The following is a 25,172-nucleotide window of genomic DNA, read 5'->3' as shown; positions in this document are numbered from 1 at the left end:
GACACAGAAGGAAATCGTAACTATTGAAGAGGACGGAAAGGCTACTATTACAACAATACATGAAACTCCAGAGGAAACAATATTGACAGATGAAACCACTGGTATCCTGCCAGACGTAGAATATGCTACAGGCACGGAAAGTGAAGAGGTTCGCGAACAAGTCACAGTGGTTGTTGAAGATACTCCTAAAGGAAAAATTAAGAAGACCAGGAAAGTCATCACGACCAAAAAAGGCGACAAACAGAAACAGAAGGAGATCGTGACCATCGAAGAGGACGGAAAGGCTCCTGTAACGACTATACACGAAGCTCCAGAGGAAACAATATTGACAGATGAAACAACTGGTATCCTGCCAGATGTAGAATATGCTACCGGCACGGAAAGTGAAGAGGTTCGCGAACAAGTCACAGTGGTCGTTGAAGATACTCCTAAAGGAAAGCGTAAGAAGACCAGGAAAGTCATCACGACCAAAAAGGGCGATAAACAGAAACAGAAGGAGATCGTGACCATCGAGGAGGACGGAAAGGCTCCTGTAACGACTATACACGAAGCTCCAGAGGAAACAATATTGACAGATGAAACAACTGGTATTCTTCCAGAAATAGAATATGCAACGCCCACTGAAAGTGAAGAGGTTCGCGAACAAGTCACAGTGGTGATTGAAGATACTCCTAAAGGAAAGCGTAAGAAGACCAGGAAAGTCATCACGACCAAAAAGGGCGATAAACAGAAACAGAAGGAGATCGTGACCATCGAGGAGGACGGAAAGGCTCCTGTAACGACTATACACGAAGCTCCAGAGGAAACAATATTGACAGATGAAACAACTGGTATTCTTCCAGAAATAGAATATGCAACGCCCACTGAAAGTGAAGAGGTTCGCGAACAAGTCACAGTGGTGATTGAAGATACTCCTAAAGGCAAACTTAAGAAGACCAGGAAAGTCATCACGACCAAAAAGGGCGATAAACAGAAACAGAAGGAGATCGTGACCATCGAGGAGGACGGAAAGTCTCCTGTAACGACTATACATGAAGCTCCAGAGGAAACAATATTAACAGATGAAACAACTGGTATTCTTCCAGAAATAGAATATGCAACGCCCACTGAAAGTGAAGAGGTTCGCGAACAAGTCACAGTGGTGATTGAAGATACTCCTAAAGGCAAACTTAAGAAGACCAGGAAAGTCATCACGACCAAAAAGGGCGATAAACAGAAACAGAAGGAGATCGTGACCATCGAGGAGGACGGAAAGGCTCCTGTAACGACTATACACGAAGCTCCAGAGGAAACAATATTGACAGATGAAACAACTGGTATCCTGCCAGATGTAGAATATGCTACCGGCACGGAAAGTGAAGAGGTTCGCGAACAAGTCACAGTGGTCGTTGAAGATACTCCTAAAGGAAAGCGTAAGAAGACCAGGAAAGTCATAACGACCAAAAAGGGCGACAAACAGAAACAGAAGGAGATCGTGACCATCGAGGAGGACGGAAAGGCTCCTGTAACGACTATACATGAAGCTCCAGAGGAAACAATATTGACAGATGAAACAACTGGTATTCTTCCAGAAATAGAATATGCAACGCCCACTGAAAGTGAAGAGGTTCGCGAACAAGTCACAGTGGTGATTGAAGATACTCCTAAAGGCAAACTTAAGAAGACCAGGAAAGTCATCACGACCAAAAAGGGCGACAAACAGAAACAGAAGGAGATCGTGACCATCGAGGAGGACGGAAAGGCTCCTGTAACGACTATACATGAAGCTCCAGAGGAAACAATATTGACAGATGAAACAACTGATATTCTTCCAGAAATAGAATATTCAACGCCCACTGAAAGTGAAGAGGTTCGCGAACAAGTCACAGTGGTGATTGAAGATACTCCTAAAGGCAAACTTAAGAAGACCAGGAAAGTCATCACGACCAAAAAGGGCGATAAACAGAAACAGAAGGAGATCGTGACCATCGAGGAGGACGGAAAGGCTCCTGTAACGACTATACATGAAGCTCCAGAGGAAACAATATTGACAGATGAAACAACTGGTATTCTTCCAGAAATAGAATATGCAACGCCCACTGAAAGTGAAGAGGTTCGCGAACAAGTCACAGTGGTGATTGAAGATACTCCTAAAGGCAAACTTAAGAAGACCAGGAAAGTCATCACGACCAAAAAGGACAATAAACAGAAACAGAAGGAGATCGTGACCATCGAGGAGGACGGAAAGGCTCCTGTAACGACTATACATGAAGCTCCAGAGGAAACAATATTAACAGATGAAACAACTGGTATTCTTCCAGAAATAGAATATGCTACAGGCACGGAAAGTGAAGAGGTTCGCGAACAAGTCACAGTGGTCGTTGAAGATACTCCTAAAGGCAAACTTAAGAAGACCAGGAAAGTCATAACGACCAAAAAGGGCGATAAACAGAAACAGAAGGAGATCGTGACCATCGAGGAGGACGGAAAGGCTCCTGTAACGACTATACATGAAGCTCCAGAGGAAACAATATTGACAGATGAAACAACTGGTATCCTGCAAGATGTAGAATATGCTACCGGCACGGAAAGTGAAGAGGTTCGCGAACAAGTCACAGTGGTCGTTGAATATACTCCTAAAAGAAAACTTAAGAAGACCAGGAAAGTCATCACGACCAAAAAGGGCGATAAACAGAAACAGAAGGAGATCGTGACCATCGAGGAGGACGGAAAGGCTCCTGTAACGACTATACACGAAGCTCCAGAGGAAACAATATTGACAGATGAAACAACTGGTATCCTGCCAGATGTAGAATATGCTACCGGCACGGAAAGTGAAGAGGTTCGCGAACAAGTCACAGTGGTCGTTGAAGATACTCCTAAAGGAAAGCGTAAGAAGACCAGGAAAGTCATAACGACCAAAAAGGGCGACAAACAGAAACAGAAGGAGATCGTGACCATCGAGGAAGACGGAAAGGCTCCTGTAACGACTATACATGAAGCTCCAGAGGAAACAATATTGACAGATGAAACAACTGGTATTCTTCCAGAAATAGAATATGCAACGCCCACTGAAAGTGAAGAGGTTCGCGAACAAGTCACAGTGGTGATTGAAGATACTCCTAAAGGAAAGCGTAAGAAGACCAGGAAAGTCATAACGACCAAAAAGGGCGACAAACAGAAACAGAAGGAGATCGTGACCATCGAGGAGGACGGAAAGGCTCCTGTAACGACTATACATGAAGCTCCAGAGGAAACAATATTGACAGATGAAACAACTGGTATTCTTCCAGAAATAGAATATGCAACGCCCACTGAAAGTGAAGAGGTTCGCGAACAAGTCACAGTGGTGATTGAAGATACTCCTAAAGGCAAACTTAAGAAGACCAGGAAAGTCATCACGACCAAAAAGGGCGACAAACAGAAACAGAAGGAGATCGTGACCATCGAGGAGGACGGAAAGGCTCCTGTAACGACTATACATGAAGCTCCAGAGGAAACAATATTGACAGATGAAACAACTGGTATTCTTCCAGAAATAGAATATGCAACGCCCACTGAAAGTGAAGAGGTTCGCGAACAAGTCACAGTGGTGATTGAAGATACTCCTAAAGGCAAACTTAAGAAGACCAGGAAAGTCATCACGACCAAAAAGGACGATAAACAGAAACAGAAGGAGATCGTGACCATCGAGGAGGACGGAAAGGCTCCTGTAACGACTATACATGAAGCTCCAGAGGAAACAATATTAACAGATGAAACAACTGGTATTCTTCCAGAAATAGAATATGCTACAGGCACGGAAAGTGAAGAGGTTCGCGAACAAGTCACAGTGGTCGTTGAAGATACTCATAAAGGCAAACTTAAGAAGACCAGGAAAGTCATAACGACCAAAAAGGGCGATAAACAGAAACAGAAGGAGATCGTGACCATCGAGGAGGACGGAAAGGCTCCTGTAACGACTATACATGAAGCTCAAGAGGAAACAATATTGACAGATGAAACAACTGGTATCCTGCCAGATGTAGAATATGCTACCGGCACGGAAAGTGAAGAGGTTCGCGAACAAGTCACAGTGGTCGTTGAAGATACTCCTAAAGGAAAGCGTAAGAAGACCAGGAAAGTCATAACGACCAAAAAGGGCGACAAACAGAAACAGAAGGAGATCGTGACCATCGAGGAAGACGGAAAGGCTCCTGTAACGACTATACATGAAGCTCCAGAGGAAACAATATTGACAGATGAAACAACTGGTATTCTTCCAGAAATAGAATATGCAACGCCCACTGAAAGTGAAGAGGTTCGCGAACAAGTCACAGTGGTGATTGAAGATACTCCTAAAGGCAAACTTAAGAAGACCAGGAAAGTCATCACGACCAAAAAGGGCGACAAACAGAAACAGAAGGAGATCGTGACCATCGAGGAGGACGGAAAGGCTCCTGTAACGACTATACATGAAGCTCCAGAGGAAACAATATTGACAGATGAAACAACTGGTATTCTTCCAGAAATAGAATATTCAACGCCCACTGAAAGTGAAGAGGTTCGCGAACAAGTCACAGTGGTGATTGAAGATACTCCTAAAGGCAAACTTAAGAAGACCAGGAAAGTCATCACGACCAAAAAGGGCGATAAACAGAAACAGAAGGAGATCGTGACCATCGAGGAGGACGGAAAGGCTCCTGTAACGACTATACATGAAGCTCCAGAGGAAACAATATTGACAGATGAAACAACTGGTATTCTTCCAGAAATAGAATATGCAACGCCCACTGAAAGTGAAGAGGTTCGCGAACAAGTCACAGTGGTGATTGAAGATACTCCTAAAGGCAAACTTAAGAAGACCAGGAAAGTCATCACGACCAAAAAGGGCGACAAACAGAAACAGAAGGAGATCGTGACCATCGAGGAGGACGGAAAGGCTCCTGTAACGACTATACATGAAGCTCCAGAGGAAACAATATTGACAGATGAAACAACTGGTATTCTTCCAGAAATAGAATATGCAACGCCCACTGAAAGTGAAGAGGTTCGCGAACAAGTCACAGTGGTGATTGAAGATACTCCTAAAGGCAAACTTAAGAAGACCAGGAAAGTCATCACGACCAAAAAGGACGATAAACAGAAACAGAAGGAGATCGTGACCATCGAGGAGGACGGAAAGGCTCCTGTAACGACTATACATGAAGCTCCAGAGGAAACAATATTAACAGATGAAACAACTGGTATTCTTCCAGAAATAGAATATGCTACAGGCACGGAAAGTGAAGAGGTTCGCGAACAAGTCACAGTGGTCGTTGAAGATACTCATAAAGGCAAACTTAAGAAGACCAGGAAAGTCATAACGACCAAAAAGGGCGATAAACAGAAACAGAAGGAGATCGTGACCATCGAGGAGGACGGAAAGGCTCCTGTAACGACTATACATGAAGCTCAAGAGGAAACAATATTGACAGATGAAACAACTGGTATCCTGCCAGATGTAGAATATGCTACCGGCACGGAAAGTGAAGAGGTTCGCGAACAAGTCACAGTGGTCGTTGAAGATACTCCTAAAGGAAAGCGTAAGAAGACCAGGAAAGTCATAACGACCAAAAAGGGCGACAAACAGAAACAGAAGGAGATCGTGACCATCGAGGAAGACGGAAAGGCTCCTGTAACGACTATACATGAAGCTCCAGAGGAAACAATATTGACAGATGAAACAACTGGTATTCTTCCAGAAATAGAATATGCAACGCCCACTGAAAGTGAAGAGGTTCGCGAACAAGTCACAGTGGTGATTGAAGATACTCCTAAAGGCAAACTTAAGAAGACCAGGAAAGTCATCACGACCAAAAAGGGCGACAAACAGAAACAGAAGGAGATCGTGACCATCGAGGAGGACGGAAAGGCTCCTGTAACGACTATACATGAAGCTCCAGAGGAAACAATATTGACAGATGAAACAACTGGTATTCTTCCAGAAATAGAATATTCAACGCCCACTGAAAGTGAAGAGGTTCGCGAACAAGTCACAGTGGTGATTGAAGATACTCCTAAAGGCAAACTTAAGAAGACCAGGAAAGTCATCACGACCAAAAAGGGCGATAAACAGAAACAGAAGGAGATCGTGACCATCGAGGAGGACGGAAAGGCTCCTGTAACGACTATACATGAAGCTCCAGAGGAAACAATATTGACAGATGAAACAACTGGTATTCTTCCAGAAATAGAATATGCAACGCCCACTGAAAGTGAAGAGGTTCGCGAACAAGTCACAGTGGTGATTGAAGATACTCCTAAAGGCAAACTTAAGAAGACCAGGAAAGTCATCACGACCAAAAAGGGCGACAAACAGAAACAGAAGGAGATCGTGACCGTCGAGGAGGACGGAAAGGCTCCTGTAACGACTATACGCGAAGCTCCAGAGGAAACAATATTGACAGATGAAACAACTGGTATTCTCCCAGAAATAGAATATGCAACGCCCACTGAAAGTGAAGAGGTTCGCGAACAAGTCACCGTGGTGATTGAAGATACTCCTAAAGGAAAACTTAAGAAGACCAGGAAAGTCATCACGACCAAAAAGGGCGATAAACAGAAACAGAAGGAGATCGTGACCATCGAGGAGGACGGAAAGGCTCCTGTAACGACTATACACGAAGCTCCAGAGGAAACAATATTGACAGATGAAACAACTGGTATCCTGCCAGATGTAGAATATGCTACCGGCACGGAAAGTGAAGAGCTTCGCGAACAAGTCACAGTGGTCGTTGAAGATACTCCTAAAGGAAAGCGTAAGAAGACCAGGAAAGACATAACGACCAAAAAGGGCGACAAACAGAAACAGAAGGAGATCGTGACCATCGAGGAGGACGGAAAGGCTCCTGTAACGACTATACATGAAGCACCAGAGGAAACAATATTGACAGATGAATCAACTGGTATTCTTCCAGAAATAGAATATGCAACGCCCACTGAAAGTGAAGAGGTTCGCGAACAAGTCACCGTGGTGATTGAAGATACTCCTAAAGGAAAACTTAAGAAGACCAGGAAAGTCATCACGACCAAAAAGGGCGACAAACAGAAACAGAAGGAGATCGTGACCGTCGAGGAGGACGGAAAGGCTCCTGTAACGACTATACACGAAGCTCCAGAGGAAACAATATTGACAGATGAAACAACTGGTATCCTGCCAGATGTAGAATATGCTACCGGCACGGAAAGTGAAGAGGTTCGCGAACAAGTCACAGTGGTCGTTGAAGATACTCCTAAAGGAAAGCGTAAGAAGACCAGGAAAGTCATAACGACCAAAAAGGGCGACAAACAGAAACAGAAGGAGATCGTGACCATCGAGGAGGACGGAAAGGCTCCTGTAACGACTATACATGAAGCACCAGAGGAAACAATATTGACAGATGAATCAACTGGTATTCTTCCAGAAATAGAATATGCAACGCCCACTGAAAGTGAAGAGGTTCGCGAACAAGTCACAGTGGTGATTGAAGATACTCCTAAAGGAAAACTTAAGAAGACCAGGAAAGTCATCACGACCAAAAAGGGCGACAAACAGAAACAGAAGGAGATCGTGACCGTCGAGGAGGACGGAAAGGCTCCTGTAACGACTATACACGAAGCTCCAGAGGAAACAATATTGACAGATGAAACAACTGGTATCCTGCCAGATGTAGAATATGCTACCGGCACGGAAAGTGAAGAGGTTCGCGAACAAGTCACAGTGGTGATTGAAGATACTCCTAAAGGAAAACTTAAGAAGACCAGGAAAGTCATCACGACCAAAAAGGGCGACAAACAGAAACAGAAGGAGATCGTGACGATCGAGGAGGACGGAAAGGCTCCTGTAACGACTATACATGAAGCTCCAGAGGAAACAATATTGACAGATGAAACAACTGGTATTCTTCCAGAAATAGAATATGCAACGCCCACTGAAAGTGAAGAGGTTCGCGAACAAGTCACAGTGGTGATTGAAGATACTCCTAAAGGAAAGCGTAAGAAGACCAGGAAAGTCATAACGACCAAAAAGGGCGACAAACAGAAACAGAAGGAGATCGTGACCATCGAAGAGGACGGAAAGGCTCCTGTAACGACTATACACGAAGCTCCAGAGGAAACAATATTGACAGATGAAACAACTGGTATCATGCCAGATGTAGAATATGCTACCGGCACGGAAAGTGAAGAGCTTCGCGAACAAGTCACAGTGGTCGTTGAAGATACTCCTAAAGGAAAGCGTAAGAAGACCAGGAAAGTCATAACGACCAAAAAGGGCGACAAACAGAAACAGAAGGAGATCGTGACCATCGAGGAGGACGGAAAGGCTCCTGTAACGACTATACATGAAGCTCCAGAGGAAACAATATTGACAGATGAAACAACTGGTATTCTTCCAGAAATAGAATATGCTACAGGCACGGAAAGTGAAGAGGTTCGTGAACAAGTCACAGTGGTCGTTGAAGATACTCCTAAAGGAAAGCGTAAGAAGACCAGGAAAGTCATCACGACCAAAAAGGGCGACAAACAGAAACAGAAGGAGATCGTGACCATCGAAGAGGACGGAAAGGCTCCTGTAACGACTATACATGAAGCTCCAGAGGAAACAATATTGACAGATGAAACAACTGGTATTCTTCCAGAAATAGAATATGCTACAGGCACGGAAAGTGAAGAGGTTCGTGAACAAGTCACAGTGGTGATTGAAGATACTCCTAAAGGCAAACTTAAGAAGACCAGGAAAGTCATCACGACCAAAAAGGGCGATAAACAGAAACAGAAGGAGATTGTGACCATCGAGGAGGACGGAAAGGCTCCTGTAACGACTATACATGAAGCTCCAGAGGAAACAATATTGACAGATGAAACAACTGGTATTCTTCCAGAAATAGAATATGCTACAGGCACGGAAAGTGAAGAGGTTCGTGAACAAGTCACAGTGGTGATTGAAGATACTCCTAAAGGCAAACTTAAGAAGACCAGGAAAGTCATCACGACCAAAAAGGGCGACAAACAGAAACAGAAGGAGATCGTGACCGTCGAGGAGGACGGAAAGGCTCCTGTAACGACTATACACGAAGCTCCAGAGGAAACAATATTGACAGATGAAACAACTGGTATCCTGCCAGATGTAGAATATGCTACCGGCACGGAAAGTGAAGAGGTTCGCGAACAAGTCACAGTGGTGATTGAAGATACTCCTAAAGGAAAACTTAAGAAGACCAGGAAAGTCATCACGACCAAAAAGGGCGACAAACAGAAACAGAAGGAGATCGTGACGATCGAGGAGGACGGAAAGGCTCCTGTAACGACTATACATGAAGCTCCAGAGGAAACAATATTAACAGATGAAACAACTGGTATTCTTCCAGAAATAGAATATGCTACAGGCAAGGAAAGTGAAGAGGTTCGCGAACAAGTCACAGTGGTCGTTGAAGATACTCCTAAAGGCAAACTTAAGAAGACCAGGAAAGTCATAACGACCAAAAAGGGCGATAAACAGAAACAGAAGGAGATCGTGACCATCGAGGAGGACGGAAGGGCTCCTGTAACGACTATACATGAAGCTCCAGAGGAAACAATATTGACAGATGAAACAACTGGTATTCTTCCAGAAATAGAATATGCAACGCCCACTGAAAGTGAAGAGGTTCGCGAACAAGTCACAGTGGTCGTTGAAGATACTCCTAAAGGAAAGCGTAAGAAGACCAGGAAAGTCATCACGACCAAAAAGGGCGACAAACAGAAACAGAAGGAGATCGTGACCATCGAAGAGGACGGAAAGGCTCCTGTAACGACTATACACGAAGCTCCAGAGGAAACAATATTGACAGATGAAACAACTGGTATCCTGCCAGATGTAGAATATGCTACCGGCACGGAAAGTGAAGAGGTTCGCGAACAAGTCACAGTGGTCGTTGAAGATACTCCTAAAGGAAAGCGTAAGAAGACCAGGAAAGTCATAACGACCAAAAAGGGCGACAAACAGAAACAGAAGGAGATCGTGACCATCGAGGAGGCCGGAAAGGCTCCTGTAACGACTATACATGAAGCTCCAGAGGAAACAATATTGACAGATGAAACAACTGGTATTCTTCCAGAAATAGAATATGCTACAGGCAAGGAAAGTGAAGAGGTTCGCGAACAAGTCACAGTGGTCGTTGAATATACTCCTAAAGGCAAACTTAAGAAGACCAGGAAAGTCATCACGACCAAAAAGGGCGATAAACAGAAACAGAAGGAGATCGTGACCATCGAGGAGGACGGAAAGTCTCCTGTAACGACTATACATGAAGCTCCAGAGGAAACAATATTAACAGATGAAACAACTGGTATTCTTCCAGAAATAGAATATGCAACGCCCACTGAAAGTGAAGAGGTTCGCGAACAAGTCACAGTGGTGATTGAAGATACTCCTAAAGGCAAACTTAAGAAGACCAGGAAAGTCATCACGACCAAAAAGGGCGATAAACAGAAACAGAAGGAGATCGTGACCATCGAGGAGGACGGAAAGGCTCCTGTAACGACTATACACGAAGCTCCAGAGGAAACAATATTGACAGATGAAACAACTGGTATCCTGCCAGATGTAGAATATGCTACCGGCACGGAAAGTGAAGAGGTTCGCGAACAAGTCACAGTGGTCGTTGAAGATACTCCTAAAGGAAAGCGTAAGAAGACCAGGAAAGTCATAACGACCAAAAAGGGCGACAAACAGAAACAGAAGGAGATCGTGACCATCGAGGAGGACGGAAAGGCTCCTGTAACGACTATACATGAAGCTCCAGAGGAAACAATATTGACAGATGAAACAACTGGTATTCTTCCAGAAATAGAATATGCAACGCCCACTGAAAGTGAAGAGGTTCGCGAACAAGTCACAGTGGTGATTGAAGATACTCCTAAAGGCAAACTTAAGAAGACCAGGAAAGTCATCACGACCAAAAAGGGCGATAAACAGAAACAGAAGGAGATCGTGACCATCGAGGAGGACGGAAAGGCTCCTGTAACGACTATACATGAAGCTCCAGAGGAAACAATATTGACAGATGAAACAACTGGTATTCTTCCAGAAATAGAATATGCAACGCCCACTGAAAGTGAAGAGGTTCGCGAACAAGTCACAGTGGTGATTGAAGATACTCCTAAAGGCAAACTTAAGAAGACCAGGAAAGTCATCACGAGCAAAAAGGGCGATAAACAGAAACAGAAGGAGATCGTGACCATCGAGGAGGACGGAAAGGCTCCTGTAACGACTATACATGAAGCTCCAGAGGAAACAATATTAACAGATGAAACAACTGGTATTCTTCCAGAAATAGAATATGCTACAGGCACGGAAAGTGAAGAGGTTCGCGAACAAGTCATAGTGGTCGTTGAAGATACTCCTAAAGGCAAACTTAAGAAGACCAGGAAAGTCATAACGACCAAAAAGGGCGATAAACAGAAACAGAAGGAGATCGTGACCATCGAGGAGGGCGGAAAGGCTCCTGTAACGACTATACATGAAGCTCCAGAGGAAACAATATTGACAGATGAAACAACTGGTATCCTGCCAGATGTAGAATATGCTACCGGCACGGAAAGTGAAGAGGTTCGCGAACAAGTCACAGTGGTCGTTGAATATACTCCTAAAGGAAAACTTAAGAAGACCAGGAAAGTCATCACGACCAAAAAGGGCGACAAACAGAAACAGAAGGAGATCGTGACCGTCGAGGAGGACGGAAAGGCTCCTGTAACGACTATACACGAAGCTCCAGAGGAAACAATATTGACAGATGAAACAACTGGTATTCTCCCAGAAATAGAATATGCAACGCCCACTGAAAGTGAAGAGGTTCGCGAACAAGTCACCGTGGTGATTGAAGATACTCCTAAAGGAAAACTTAAGAAGACCAGGAAAGTCATCACGACCAAAAAGGGCGATAAACAGAAACAGAAGGAGATCGTGACCATCGAGGAGGACGGAAAGGCTCCTGTAACGACTATACACGAAGCTCCAGAGGAAACAATATTGACAGATGAAACAACTGGTATCCTGCCAGATGTAGAATATGCTACCGGCACGGAAAGTGAAGAGGTTCGCGAACAAGTCACAGTGGTCGTTGAAGATACTCCTAAAGGAAAGCGTAAGAAGACCAGGAAAGTCATAACGACCAAAAAGGGCGACAAACAGAAACAGAAGGAGATCGTGACCATCGAGGAGGACGGAAAGGCTCCTGTAACGACTATACATGAAGCACCAGAGGAAACAATATTGACAGATGAATCAACTGGTATTCTTCCAGAAATAGAATATGCTACAGGCACGGAAAGTGAAGAGGTTCGCGAACAAGTCATAGTGGTCGTTGAAGATACTCCTAAAGGCAAACTTAAGAAGACCAGGAAAGTCATAACGACCAAAAAGGGCGATAAACAGAAACAGAAGGAGATCGTGACCATCGAGGAGGGCGGAAAGGCTCCTGTAACGACTATACATGAAGCTCCAGAGGAAACAATATTGACAGATGAAACAACTGGTATCCTGCCAGATGTAGAATATGCTACCGGCACGGAAAGTGAAGAGGTTCGCGAACAAGTCACAGTGGTCGTTGAATATACTCCTAAAGGCAAACTTAAGAAGACCAGGAAAGTCATCACGACCAAAAAGGGCGATAAACAGAAACAGAAGGAGATCGTGACCATCGAGGAGGACGGAAAGTCTCCTGTAACGACTATACATGAAGCTCCAGAGGAAACAATATTAACAGATGAAACAACTGGTATTCTTCCAGAAATAGAATATGCAACGCCCACTGAAAGTGAAGAGGTTCGCGAACAAGTCACAGTGGTGATTGAAGATACTCCTAAAGGCAAACTTAAGAAGACCAGGAAAGTCATCACGACCAAAAAGGGCGATAAACAGAAACAGAAGGAGATCGTGACCATCGAGGAGGACGGAAAGGCTCCTGTAACGACTATACACGAAGCTCCAGAGGAAACAATATTGACAGATGAAACAACTGGTATCCTGCCAGATGTAGAATATGCTACCGGCACGGAAAGTGAAGAGGTTCGCGAACAAGTCACAGTGGTCGTTGAAGATACTCCTAAAGGAAAGCGTAAGAAGACCAGGAAAGTCATAACGACCAAAAAGGGCGACAAACAGAAACAGAAGGAGATCGTGACCATCGAGGAGGACGGAAAGGCTCCTGTAACGACTATACATGAAGCTCCAGAGGAAACAATATTGACAGATGAAACAACTGGTATTCTTCCAGAAATAGAATATGCAACGCCCACTGAAAGTGAAGAGGTTCGCGAACAAGTCACAGTGGTGATTGAAGATACTCCTAAAGGCAAACTTAAGAAGACCAGGAAAGTCATCACGACCAAAAAGGGCGATAAACAGAAACAGAAGGAGATCGTGACCATCGAGGAGGACGGAAAGGCTCCTGTAACGACTATACATGAAGCTCCAGAGGAAACAATATTGACAGATGAAACAACTGGTATTCTTCCAGAAATAGAATATGCAACGCCCACTGAAAGTGAAGAGGTTCGCGAACAAGTCACAGTGGTGATTGAAGATACTCCTAAAGGCAAACTTAAGAAGACCAGGAAAGTCATCACGAGCAAAAAGGGCGATAAACAGAAACAGAAGGAGATCGTGACCATCGAGGAGGACGGAAAGGCTCCTGTAACGACTATACATGAAGCTCCAGAGGAAACAATATTAACAGATGAAACAACTGGTATTCTTCCAGAAATAGAATATGCTACAGGCACGGAAAGTGAAGAGGTTCGCGAACAAGTCATAGTGGTCGTTGAAGATACTCCTAAAGGCAAACTTAAGAAGACCAGGAAAGTCATAACGACCAAAAAGGGCGATAAACAGAAACAGAAGGAGATCGTGACCATCGAGGAGGGCGGAAAGGCTCCTGTAACGACTATACATGAAGCTCCAGAGGAAACAATATTGACAGATGAAACAACTGGTATCCTGCCAGATGTAGAATATGCTACCGGCACGGAAAGTGAAGAGGTTCGCGAACAAGTCACAGTGGTCGTTGAATATACTCCTAAAGGAAAACTTAAGAAGACCAGGAAAGTCATCACGACCAAAAAGGGCGACAAACAGAAACAGAAGGAGATCGTGACCGTCGAGGAGGACGGAAAGGCTCCTGTAACGACTATACACGAAGCTCCAGAGGAAACAATATTGACAGATGAAACAACTGGTATTCTCCCAGAAATAGAATATGCAACGCCCACTGAAAGTGAAGAGGTTCGCGAACAAGTCACCGTGGTGATTGAAGATACTCCTAAAGGAAAACTTAAGAAGACCAGGAAAGTCATCACGACCAAAAAGGGCGATAAACAGAAACAGAAGGAGATCGTGACCATCGAGGAGGACGGAAAGGCTCCTGTAACGACTATACACGAAGCTCCAGAGGAAACAATATTGACAGATGAAACAACTGGTATCCTGCCAGATGTAGAATATGCTACCGGCACGGAAAGTGAAGAGGTTCGCGAACAAGTCACAGTGGTCGTTGAAGATACTCCTAAAGGAAAGCGTAAGAAGACCAGGAAAGTCATAACGACCAAAAAGGGCGACAAACAGAAACAGAAGGAGATCGTGACCATCGAGGAGGACGGAAAGGCTCCTGTAACGACTATACATGAAGCACCAGAGGAAACAATATTGACAGATGAATCAACTGGTATTCTTCCAGAAATAGAATATGCAACGCCCACTGAAAGTGAAGAGGTTCGCGAACAAGTCACAGTGGTGATTGAAGATACTCCTAAAGGAAAACTTAAGAAGACCAGGAAAGTCATCACGACCAAAAAGGGCGACAAACAGAAACAGAAGGAGATCGTGACCGTCGAGGAGGACGGAAAGGCTCCTGTAACGACTATACACGAATCTCCAGAGGAAACAATATTGACAGATGAAACAACTGGTATCCTGCCAGATGTAGAATATGCTACCGGCACGGAAAGTGAAGAGGTTCGCGAACAAGTCACAGTGGTGATTGAAGATACTCCTAAAGGAAAACTTAAGAAGACCAGGAAAGTCATCACGACCAAAAAGGGCGACAAACAGAAACAGAAGGAGATCGTGACCATCGAGGAGGACGGAAAGGCTCCTGTAACGACTATACATGAAGCTCCAGAGGAAACAATATTGACAGATGAAACAACTGGTATTCTTCCAGAAATAGAATATGCAACGCCCACTGAACGTGAAGAGGTTCGCGAACAAGTCACAGTGGTGATTGAAGATACTCCTAAAGGAAAGCGTAAGAAGACCAGGAAAGTCATAACGACCAAAAAGGGCGACAAACAGAAACAGAAGGAGATCGTGACCATCGAAGAGGACGGAAAGGCTCCTGTAACGACTATACACGAAGCTCCAGAGGAAACAATATTGACAGATGAAACAACTGGTATCATGCCAGATGTAGAATATGCTACCGGCACGGAAAGTGAAGAGCTTCGCGAACAAGTCACAGTGGTCGTTGAAGATACTCCTAAAGGAAAGCGTAAGAAGACCAGGAAAGTCATAACGACCAAAAAGGGCGACAAACAGAAACAGAAGGAGATCGTGACCATCGAGGAGGACGGAAAGGCTCCTGTAACGACTATACATGAAGCTCCAGAGGAAACAATATTGACAGATGAAACAACTGGTATTCTTCCAGAAATAGAATATGCTACAGGCACGGAAAGTGAAGAGGTTCGTGAACAAGTCACAGTGGTCGTTGAAGATACTCCTAAAGGAAAGCGTAAGAAGACCAGGAAAGTCATCACGACCAAAAAGGGCGATAAACAGAAACAGAAGGAGATCGTGACCATCGAGGAGGACGGAAAGGCTCCTGTAACGACTATACATGAAGCTCCAGAGGAAACAATATTGATAGATGAAACAACTGGTATTCTTCCAGAAATAAAATATGCAACGCCCATTGATATTGAAGAGGTCAGCGATCTAGTTAGTCGACAAGTTGAATTTACAGAGGAGACCGTCATCGGGGATGAAACATCTGATAACAGTATTTCCGCTATCAAGAAGAAAAAGAAACAGTCTGTAAAAAAGAAACCTGATTATGAGGAGTGGATGGAGCCGGAGTATAGCTCTCCTGTGCTAGAACCAATGCCTGAAAAAATTCCATATGTGGCGACAAAAAAGAAAATTAAGAAAGTCCAGTCTATACCTCAGGAAGAAAAACTTATTCCTTTGATAATTGAAAGGAAGGGATTTACACCAAAAAAATTTGACGTTATAAGTCCAGAAAGTACCGTTCAATTTGCTACAATTAAACTTAGAAAAACCGTAATACCGAAGCGGCGAGACTCCAAATCGACAAAAATACCTACAGTCAGACTAAAAAGTAGGATGACGTTAATAACAGACTGGCCAGTACCGCTTCAAGTACCGATAATTACCATCATGGAAGAAAATCCAATCAAAAAAGGTGTTTTATCAAGAAATGTTGAGGAAGCTTTGAAAAAGGTTAAAAAAACACATCGTCCTTCGAAGATACCGGATAGTGAAATAACAGATTTAGAGAAGTTAGATAAGGAATTCGAGGAACTAAAGAAAACACCATTGGAGAAAGTTGAAGATAAATCAATATACCAACGTCAGCCAAAGCCCAAAGAAAAATCTCCAGATAAACCAAAGCATTTGAAACTTGGAAAAGGTAAAATCCCAGAAAAAGAAAATACACCAGAAATTGTAAAATTGAAAAAGATTCCTGGTCAGGAAGAACAAGATATTGTAGAAGTACCTAAAAAATCTAAATCAACAGAAAAGCCCGTGGATCGGAAAGAAATTCAAAAATCGGAGTCTCCAGATAAAATAATATTTGAACCATTCCAACAGTTAGATAAAGAAAAGCCAGAATTGGAAAAATACGAACCTGCAGAAACTAAAAAGCCAGACGAGATTCCAGCAGACAAGGTTCCTGATAAATATAAGAAACCTGAGAAGAAGAAGAAAGATCAAGTTATAGAAGAAGCACCAATTATTAAGGGTATCCCAAAACCACTTGAAACTGAAGAGCCTGAAGATGTCCAGTTTAAAATTCGCCAAAAAGAAATGCCAACAGATATGCCTGAAGATATAACTCTGAAACCTTGGGCGAAAACACCATCGGAAAAAGAAGCTCAAAACGAAGCACCATCTAAATTGAAACTTGACGATATATCGCATGGAACAGGATCATATGACGATAGATTACCGAAAATAGCGAAAGACAAAGAGGTACCTATTAAGAAACGTAGAAAGAAGACAGCCGATGAAATGAAACTTGACGTTGATTACGATAATGTACATCCAATTTCACAACATGAAGTTAAACGATCTGGAGATATAGAATCTCCAGAATCTATTCCTAAAACGCGGAATGAAAAGATAGTCATTGATAATGAAGATAATTACGAAAAATGGGTTGAACCAGATACTTCATTATTGCTTGAGGTGATGCCTGAGAAAAGTTCTTACGTTTCAGAACGTTGTAAAAGTAAGAAAGAAGATTTTTCTATGGTTAATAATGAAATCGTGTCGTCAACTGATGATGGTTACCTTAGTACAATTAATGATATAAATCACTCACCTTTATCACACACCAAACCTATATACAGAAATTCCAAACAAGTACAAGATATCACTAGTCCCCGAGAAGGTAAGTCTCCTTGCGGATTTTCCATAACTGCTGGTCTAAGAACTTTTATCATTATTGATATATAGCGTTTCTCACAAATATTTTCTTTATATTACTAATTGTCTGATTGATAATCACTGAACTTTTGATTTCTTCTTTTAGGTTCGGTAGAAGCTGCTATGGATATTTTAGATTCCAAGGTAAACACAATCCTCATAATCTTTTATATGATTATATATTTTGTAGTATTTCATCATAATATTATACTAGGTATATAAATAATTTTGCAATAAGAGGTATTCTTTTTCCCTAAAATTATATACTTTCGTATTCTCACTTATTATGGTACTGTAATTCTATACATCTTTTGCATCTTATTGAATCTATACTTCTTATTGAAAATATTTAAGCACATGACTTAAATTGTAATATGAAAAATTCTTTCTTTACTGCCATAATTTAAGGAGGATCAGAAGTTACATGAAATTGCACAGATCATGATAAAACTAATAACTATAGTAGATTAAAACATGAAAAATAAACAGAACATTAGGCAAAAAAGTTAATACATGTAAAATAAATATTGAGAAACCTTATTCCAAAATTTAAGTGAAGGTCACTATTGAAAAATATAAGAAATCAGTCAAAATGTAAACAAAAACTCGGGATCATTGGTCATGCTAGGTAATAGGTGAAGCTTGGTGTGGTGCGCCTGGTGACAGTGGGTCTCCCCACACTGCTTACGCAGCTGACTGCCCTAAAGTTCCTTCAAACTTGATATCATAATATTTGCTTTTATTACTTGATTTTTATCCTTACAGTCCACACGTTGATATAATGCTGTACTATTTATTTTTAGTGTGTGTGTGTGTGTATTCTGAATGGCTATTGGGATAAAAATCGAGAGCATAAAGTTCTTAAATATGGCAGTGAAGAAAAATATCGTTATAAAAGCAGTAAGCGCTATTGGTTATGGTACTATATAATAATTTTTTTCGTCCTACATTTTTTAAACATGATTCTACGCGATGATTGAACGAGATTTATCGATTATGTATTCTAATTTCGTCAAGAGCACTTCGCGCGCTCATCTCTTGTTTGTATTGACAAGTAATATTTAGTTTCATGTTTCATGGTGAAATAAAATATTTAAATACACTACTTACATAAAACAATTATATGCTTTAAAACGGTTACCATACATCGATATTAACTGTTGAATAAAAATCCAATTACGCTAATATTCGTTGATTTTATAATAATTTAAAATTTAATAACAACATATTTTTAGTTGTTTAGTTATATAGGTAATGGACATGTACCATATTAATTTTTTTCAAATAAATTGAACCGCCAACTGCTTCTGATAATCACAAATGTTATTAAAACTGTTTTTTTTCAACTGTTGTTTCATGGATATTATAAGAGTTTGTTTACATTTATAATTTGAATTTCAAAAAAATTTTAAATAAATTGACGATACTGAATCTGTCAAAACAAATCACAGTACTTCATATAAAATATCAATTTATAATTCTTTTTATTATTAATGATATTTATTCAAAGCTAAAGTTTCATTCAATAAATTTATATGTCTTATAAATAAATGTAATTAGAGTGTATTAAGATTACTTTATCGTATTATTTTAAGATTAGGCCATTAAAAGCATGTGGGCGTTATTGTTTTTTCAAAATCTATAATTTGTCTTACAATTTTTTATGTATTTAATTAATGCAGTATAAATCAATGTAACAAAATTTGGTCATTATTATTCAATGCCGATTTAGTCATAACCGTGATTCACGTGACTATGTTTAGTCATTCAGATCATGAATAAAATCACTTGGTAGCTCATAACTTTTTTATATAGGAATGCTTATTATTACATGCTCTATATTACTTTTTATTCGATTGTACAATCTAAACTTTATAGATAACTCAAACAATTGAAAACTATCATTTTATAAGTTTTAAAGTGATTTGGTACTCGACATTTTATTTTTCTACAATCTATTCAAAAAGGTCAAAAATTGTTAATATCACAATAATATTATATCGAGAAACTATCTTGATAATAATCATATTTTATTCTTTTACAAAGTATAGGATTCTATTTGCTTTTACGTTCTCTTAAAATAAGATGCCCACACATTTTTGTTTAAATATCAATGTAGATAATTATATTAATCAAAATATACAAGTAGAATAATTAAAAGAATACTTACTTGCAGTTGATTCAAACTTTATAAGAGTAAATCCGTATTCAGGAAAATATATTTAATGATAAATTATTGCAGTGAATCAATGTGCATTAATATCTTATTTATTGTTTTTTTCAGATAACACAAACACAACCGGTAACTTTTGAAGATTCACAAATATATCAACAACCCCAAGTCAATGAAACGATCGTATCATTTGAAGAATATTCAGAAGAATCTTTAAATGAAACGTTGAAAATTATACCAAATCAGTTACAGGCTGAAAAGAAATTAATTCCATTAGAATCGATAGAAACAACCAAGTCAATTGCATATTCAAATACTGATACAGCAAATATTGAAACTATACCAAAATGCGAAGCGACTCAAATAATTGATTTACGAGAAGGTTTAGAGATTTCAGAAATCGTTTCTGATAACCAATATACAGAAATAGACTTTCTAGAACTAAGTCATAATATCAAGCCTACTGACATAGAAGAGCTTAAGGAGATTACTATAATCAAACCTTCTGTGGCTCACATGCCAAATCAAAATGAAGAACTTTTATCAGTCGACACCACTAATAATTTTAAACCAGAAATTGTTACTCAAAACATTGCAAATTTACTGGTGGAAACGCAAGAAGGTATTGAATCAACCGAATATGTATCACAATTAATGACAACAGATATACCTAATGAAATTTCTCAGCAATATCAAGCTTTAAAAACTATTGTCGACGACGAAAAATCAATTGTAAACATTTCTACCAAAGTTAAAAAAGATAAAAAGAAAAAAGTAGCTTTTAAAATGGAAGATCATGAAGTTCTATTTCCCGAAAAAATAATTCACGATGAAACAACTACTATTACACCTCAAAAAGAAGAGTATCAGCCTATTACAATTAAAGAAGAGCACGAGCATGTAACTATAATAGAAGAAGATACGCCAAAGGGAAAAAAGAAAACGAACACCGAGATAATTATAGCCCAAAAAGGAGATAAACAAAAGAAAGAAGAAATCGTCACAGTAGAGGAAGTAGATAAAGCACCAGACACAACAGTTTACGAAATTCCAGAGGAGATCATCATCGTGGATGAAACAACTGATAAAGAAATTGCCACTATCAAGAAGAAAAAGAAAAAGACTGTAAAACAGAAACCTGATTATGAAGAATGGGTGGAGCCAGAGTATACCCCACCTGTGCTAGAGCCAATGCCCGAAAAAATTCCATACGTGCCAACAAAAAAGAAAACTAAAAAGGTCCAGTCAATACCTCAGGAGGAAAAACTTATTCCTTTAAAAATTGAAAGAAAGGAAATTAAACCACAGAAATTAGAGTTTAAACAACCAGAAAATACCGTTCAATTTGCTACAATTAAACTTAAAAAGACTATAATACCGAAACGACGAGACTCGAAATCAACAAAAATCCCCACAGTTAGGCTAAAAAGTAGAATGACGTTAATAACAGACTGGCCAGTACCGCTTCAAGTACCAATAATTACCATCATGGAAGAAAATCCAATCAAAAAAGGTGTTTTATCAAGAAATGTTGAGGAAGCTTTGAAAAAGGTTAAAAAAACACATCGTCCTTCGAAGATATCGGATAGTGAAATAACAGATTTAGAGAAGTTAGATAAGGAATTCGACGAACTAAAGAAAACACCGTTGGAGAAAGTTGAAGATAAATCAATATATCAACGTCAGCCAAAGCCCAAAGAAAAGTCTCTAGATAAACCAAAACATTTAGAACTTGGAAAAGGTAAAATTCCAGAAAAAGAAGATACACCAGAAATTGTAAAATTAAAAAAGATTCCTGGTCAGGAAGAAAAAGATATTGTAGAAATACCTAAAAAATCTAAATCAACAGAAAAGCCCGTGGATCGGAAAGAAATTCAAAAATCCGAGTCCCCAGATAAAATAATATTTGAACCATTCCAACAGTTAGATAAAGAAAAGCCAGAATTGGAAAAATACGAACCTGCAGAAACTAAAAAGCCAGACGAGATTCCAGCAGATAAGGTTCCTGATAAATATAAGAAACCTGAGAAGAAGAAGAAAGATCAAGTTATAGAAGAAGCACCAATTATTAAGGGTATTCCAAAACCACTTGAAACTGAAGAGCCTGAAGATGTCCAGTTTAAAATTCGCCAAAAAGAAAAACCAACAGATATGCCTGAAGATATAACTTTGAAACCTTGGGTGAAAACACCATCGGAAAAAGAAAGGCAAAATGAAGCCCAACCGAAACTAAAACTTGATGATATACCGCATGGAACAGGATCATATGACGATAGACTGCCGGAAATAGCGAATGACCAAGGGGCACCAATTAAAAAACGTAAGAAGAAGAAGACACCCGATGAATTAAAACCTGATCAAGTCAAAGCCGATATTGAAACTGAAGATGAACAACCTACGTTATCAGCTCAAGTCGTAGAGCCGATTATAGCTAACGAATCACTGGATGAAAAAATCATACTAGATAAAGACTCTCCAGAAACGATTCCTAAAAAAAGAAAACAAAAGAAAATCGTTAAGAAAAAACCAGATTATGAAGAATGGGTTGAGCCAGAGTATACTGCACCTGTATTAGAGCCGATGCCCGAAAAAGTTCCATATGTACCTACAAAAAAGAAGGATAAAAAAGTAAAGCCGGAGGCAGAAAGCAGCACACTTGTACCAATGAAAATCGAAAAAAAGGAGATTAGGCCAACGAAATTAACATTTAAAGAGCCAGAAGATACCATTCAATTTGCAACAGTCAAACTTAAAAAGACTGTAGTACCGAAACGAAGAGACTCCAAATCAACAAAAATCCCCACAGTCAGACTAAAAAGTAGGATGACGTTAATAACAGACTGGCCAGTACCGCTTCAAGTACCAATAATCACCATCATGGAAGAAAATCCAGTACAAAAAGGAGTTTTATCCAGAAATGTTGAGGAAGCTTTGAAAAAGGTTAAAAAGATACGTCGTCCTTCAAAGATACCGGATAGTGAAATAACAGATTTAGAGAAGTTAGATAAGGACTTCGAAGAACTAAAGAAAACACCGTTGGAGAAAGTTGAAGATAAATCAATATACCAACGTCAGCCAAAGCCCAAAGAAAAGTCTCCAGATAAACCAAAACATTTAGAACTTGGAAAAGGTGAAATTCCAGAAAAAGAAGATACACCAGAAATTGTAAAATTAAAAAAGATTCCTGGTCAGGAAGAAAAAGATATTGTAGAAATACCTAAAAAATCTAAATCAACAGCAAAGCCCGTGGATCGGAAAGAAATTCAAAAATCGGAGTCTCCAGATAAAATAATATTTGAACCATTCCAACAGTTAGATAAAGAAAAGCCAGAATTGGAAAAATACGAACCTGCAGAAACTAAAAAGCCAGACGAGATTCCAGCAGACAAGGTTCCTGATAAATATAAGAAACCTGAGAAGAAGAAGAAAGATCAAGTTATAGAAGAAGCACCAATTATTAAGGGTATCCCAAAACCACTTGAAACTGAAGAGCCTGAAGATGTCCAGTTTAAAATTCGCCAAAAAGAAAAACCAACAGATATGCCTGAAGATATAACTTTGAAACCTTGGGCGAAAACACCATCGGAAAAAGAAGCTCAAAAAGAAGCACCATCTAAATTGAAACTTGACGATAGATCACCAGAAATAGCAAATGACCAAGAGGCGCTGATTAAGAAACGTAAGAAGAAGACACCCGATGAATTAAAACCTGATCAAGTCAAAGCCGATATTGAAACTGAAGATGAACAACCTACGTTATCAGCTCAAGTCGTAGAGCCGATTATAGCTAACGAATCACTGGATGAAAAAATCATACTAGATAAAGACTCTCCAGAGACGATTCCTAAAAAAAGAAAACAAAAGAAAATCGTTAAGAAAAAACCAGATTATGAAGAATGGGTTGAGCCAGAGTATACTGCACCTGTATTAGAGCCGATGCCCGAAAAAGTTCCATATGTACCTACAAAAAAGAAGGATAAAAAAGTAAAGCCGGAGGCAGAAAGCAGCACACTTGTACCAATGAAAATCGAAAAAAAGGAGATTAGGCCAACGAAATTAACATTTAAAGAGCCAGAAGATACAATTCAATTTGCAACAGTCAAACTTAAAAAGACTGTAGTACCGAAACGAAGAGACTCCAAATCAACAAAAATCCCCACAGTCAGACTAAAAAGTAGGATGACGTTAATAACAGACTGGCCAGTACCGCTTCAAGTACCAATAATCACCATCATGGAAGAAAATCCAGTACAAAAAGGAGTTTTATCCAGAAATGTTGAGGAAGCTTTGAAAAAGGTTAAAAAGATACGTCGTCCTTCAAAGATACCGGATAGTGAAATAACAGATTTAGAGAAGTTAGATAAGGACTTCGAAGAACTAAAGAAAACACCGTTGGAGAAAGTTGAAGATAAATCAATATACCAACGTCAGCCAAAGCCCAAAGAAAAGTCTCCAGATAAACCAAAACATTTAGAACTTGGAAAAGGTGAAATTCCAGAAAAAGAAGATACACCAGAAATTGTAAAATTAAAAAAGATTCCTGGTCAGGAAGAAAAAGATATTGTAGAAATACCTAAAAAATCTAAATCAACAGAAAAGCCCGTGGATCGGAAAGAAATTCAAAAATCCGAGTCCCCAGATAAAATAATATTTGAACCATTCCAACAGTTAGATAAAGAAAAGCCAGAATTGGAAAAATACGAACCTGCAGAAACTAAAAAGCCAGACGAGATTCCAGCAGATAAGGTTCCTGATAAATATAAGAAACCTGAGAAGAAGAAGAAAGATCAAGTTATAGAAGAAGCACCAATTATTAAGGGTATCCCAAAACCACTTGAAACTGAAGAGCCTGAAGATGTCCAGTTTAAAATTCGCCAAAAAGAAAAGCCAACAGATATGCCTGAAGATATTACTCTAAAATCTTGGGCGAAAACGCCATCGGATGAAAAAAATTTAGACAAACAAAAGGCAGAGATACTTATCAAGAAACAATCAAAAAAGAAGCCTAGCGTTGGAGAAATCGAAGAAGAAGTTACTATTCCAAAACCAATCGAAGAGTCTGTTGAAATAAAGAAGCCGGAGGAAATGACCGAAAAGGTCACAATTAAGAAAAAGCCAAAAAAGACTCCTGCTTTAGAAGAGGCCGGCGACGAAATAACTGTGAAGAAACCAACAGTGCTCGAAGAGGAAAAAGTGACGGAGGAGATAACCGAAGAGGTACTTATCAAGCAAAAACCGAAAAAGAAGCCTAGCGTTGGAGAAATCGAAGAAGAGGTCACTATTCCAAAACCAGTCGAAGAGTCTGTTGAAATC

At 40.2% G+C, this 25,172-nt stretch overlaps 1 protein-coding gene across 1 annotated transcript in view; it reads left to right on the top strand.

The window, feature by feature from the left end:
• The window catches only part of LOC131668393 (titin), a 96,297-nt gene that overhangs the window by 58,553 nt on the left and 12,572 nt on the right, over window positions 1-25,172 (top strand). Inside the window, exons 59-62 of the mRNA XM_058942509.1 lie at window positions 132-13,579; window positions 13,811-17,651; window positions 17,793-17,830; window positions 19,971-24,890. Coding sequence (XP_058798492.1) covers window positions 132-13,579; window positions 13,811-17,651; window positions 17,793-17,830; window positions 19,971-24,890 — 22,247 coding nt within the window. The remainder of the gene's footprint in view (window positions 1-131; window positions 13,580-13,810; window positions 17,652-17,792; window positions 17,831-19,970; window positions 24,891-25,172) is intronic.

Source organism: Phymastichus coffea, unplaced genomic scaffold (assembly GCF_024137745.1).
Source record: "Phymastichus coffea isolate CEN01 unplaced genomic scaffold, Cenicafe_Pcof_1.1 PCOF00077, whole genome shotgun sequence".
Taxonomy (NCBI): domain Eukaryota; kingdom Metazoa; phylum Arthropoda; class Insecta; order Hymenoptera; family Eulophidae; genus Phymastichus; species Phymastichus coffea.
This window is presented reverse-complemented; position numbering and strand designations above follow the sequence as displayed.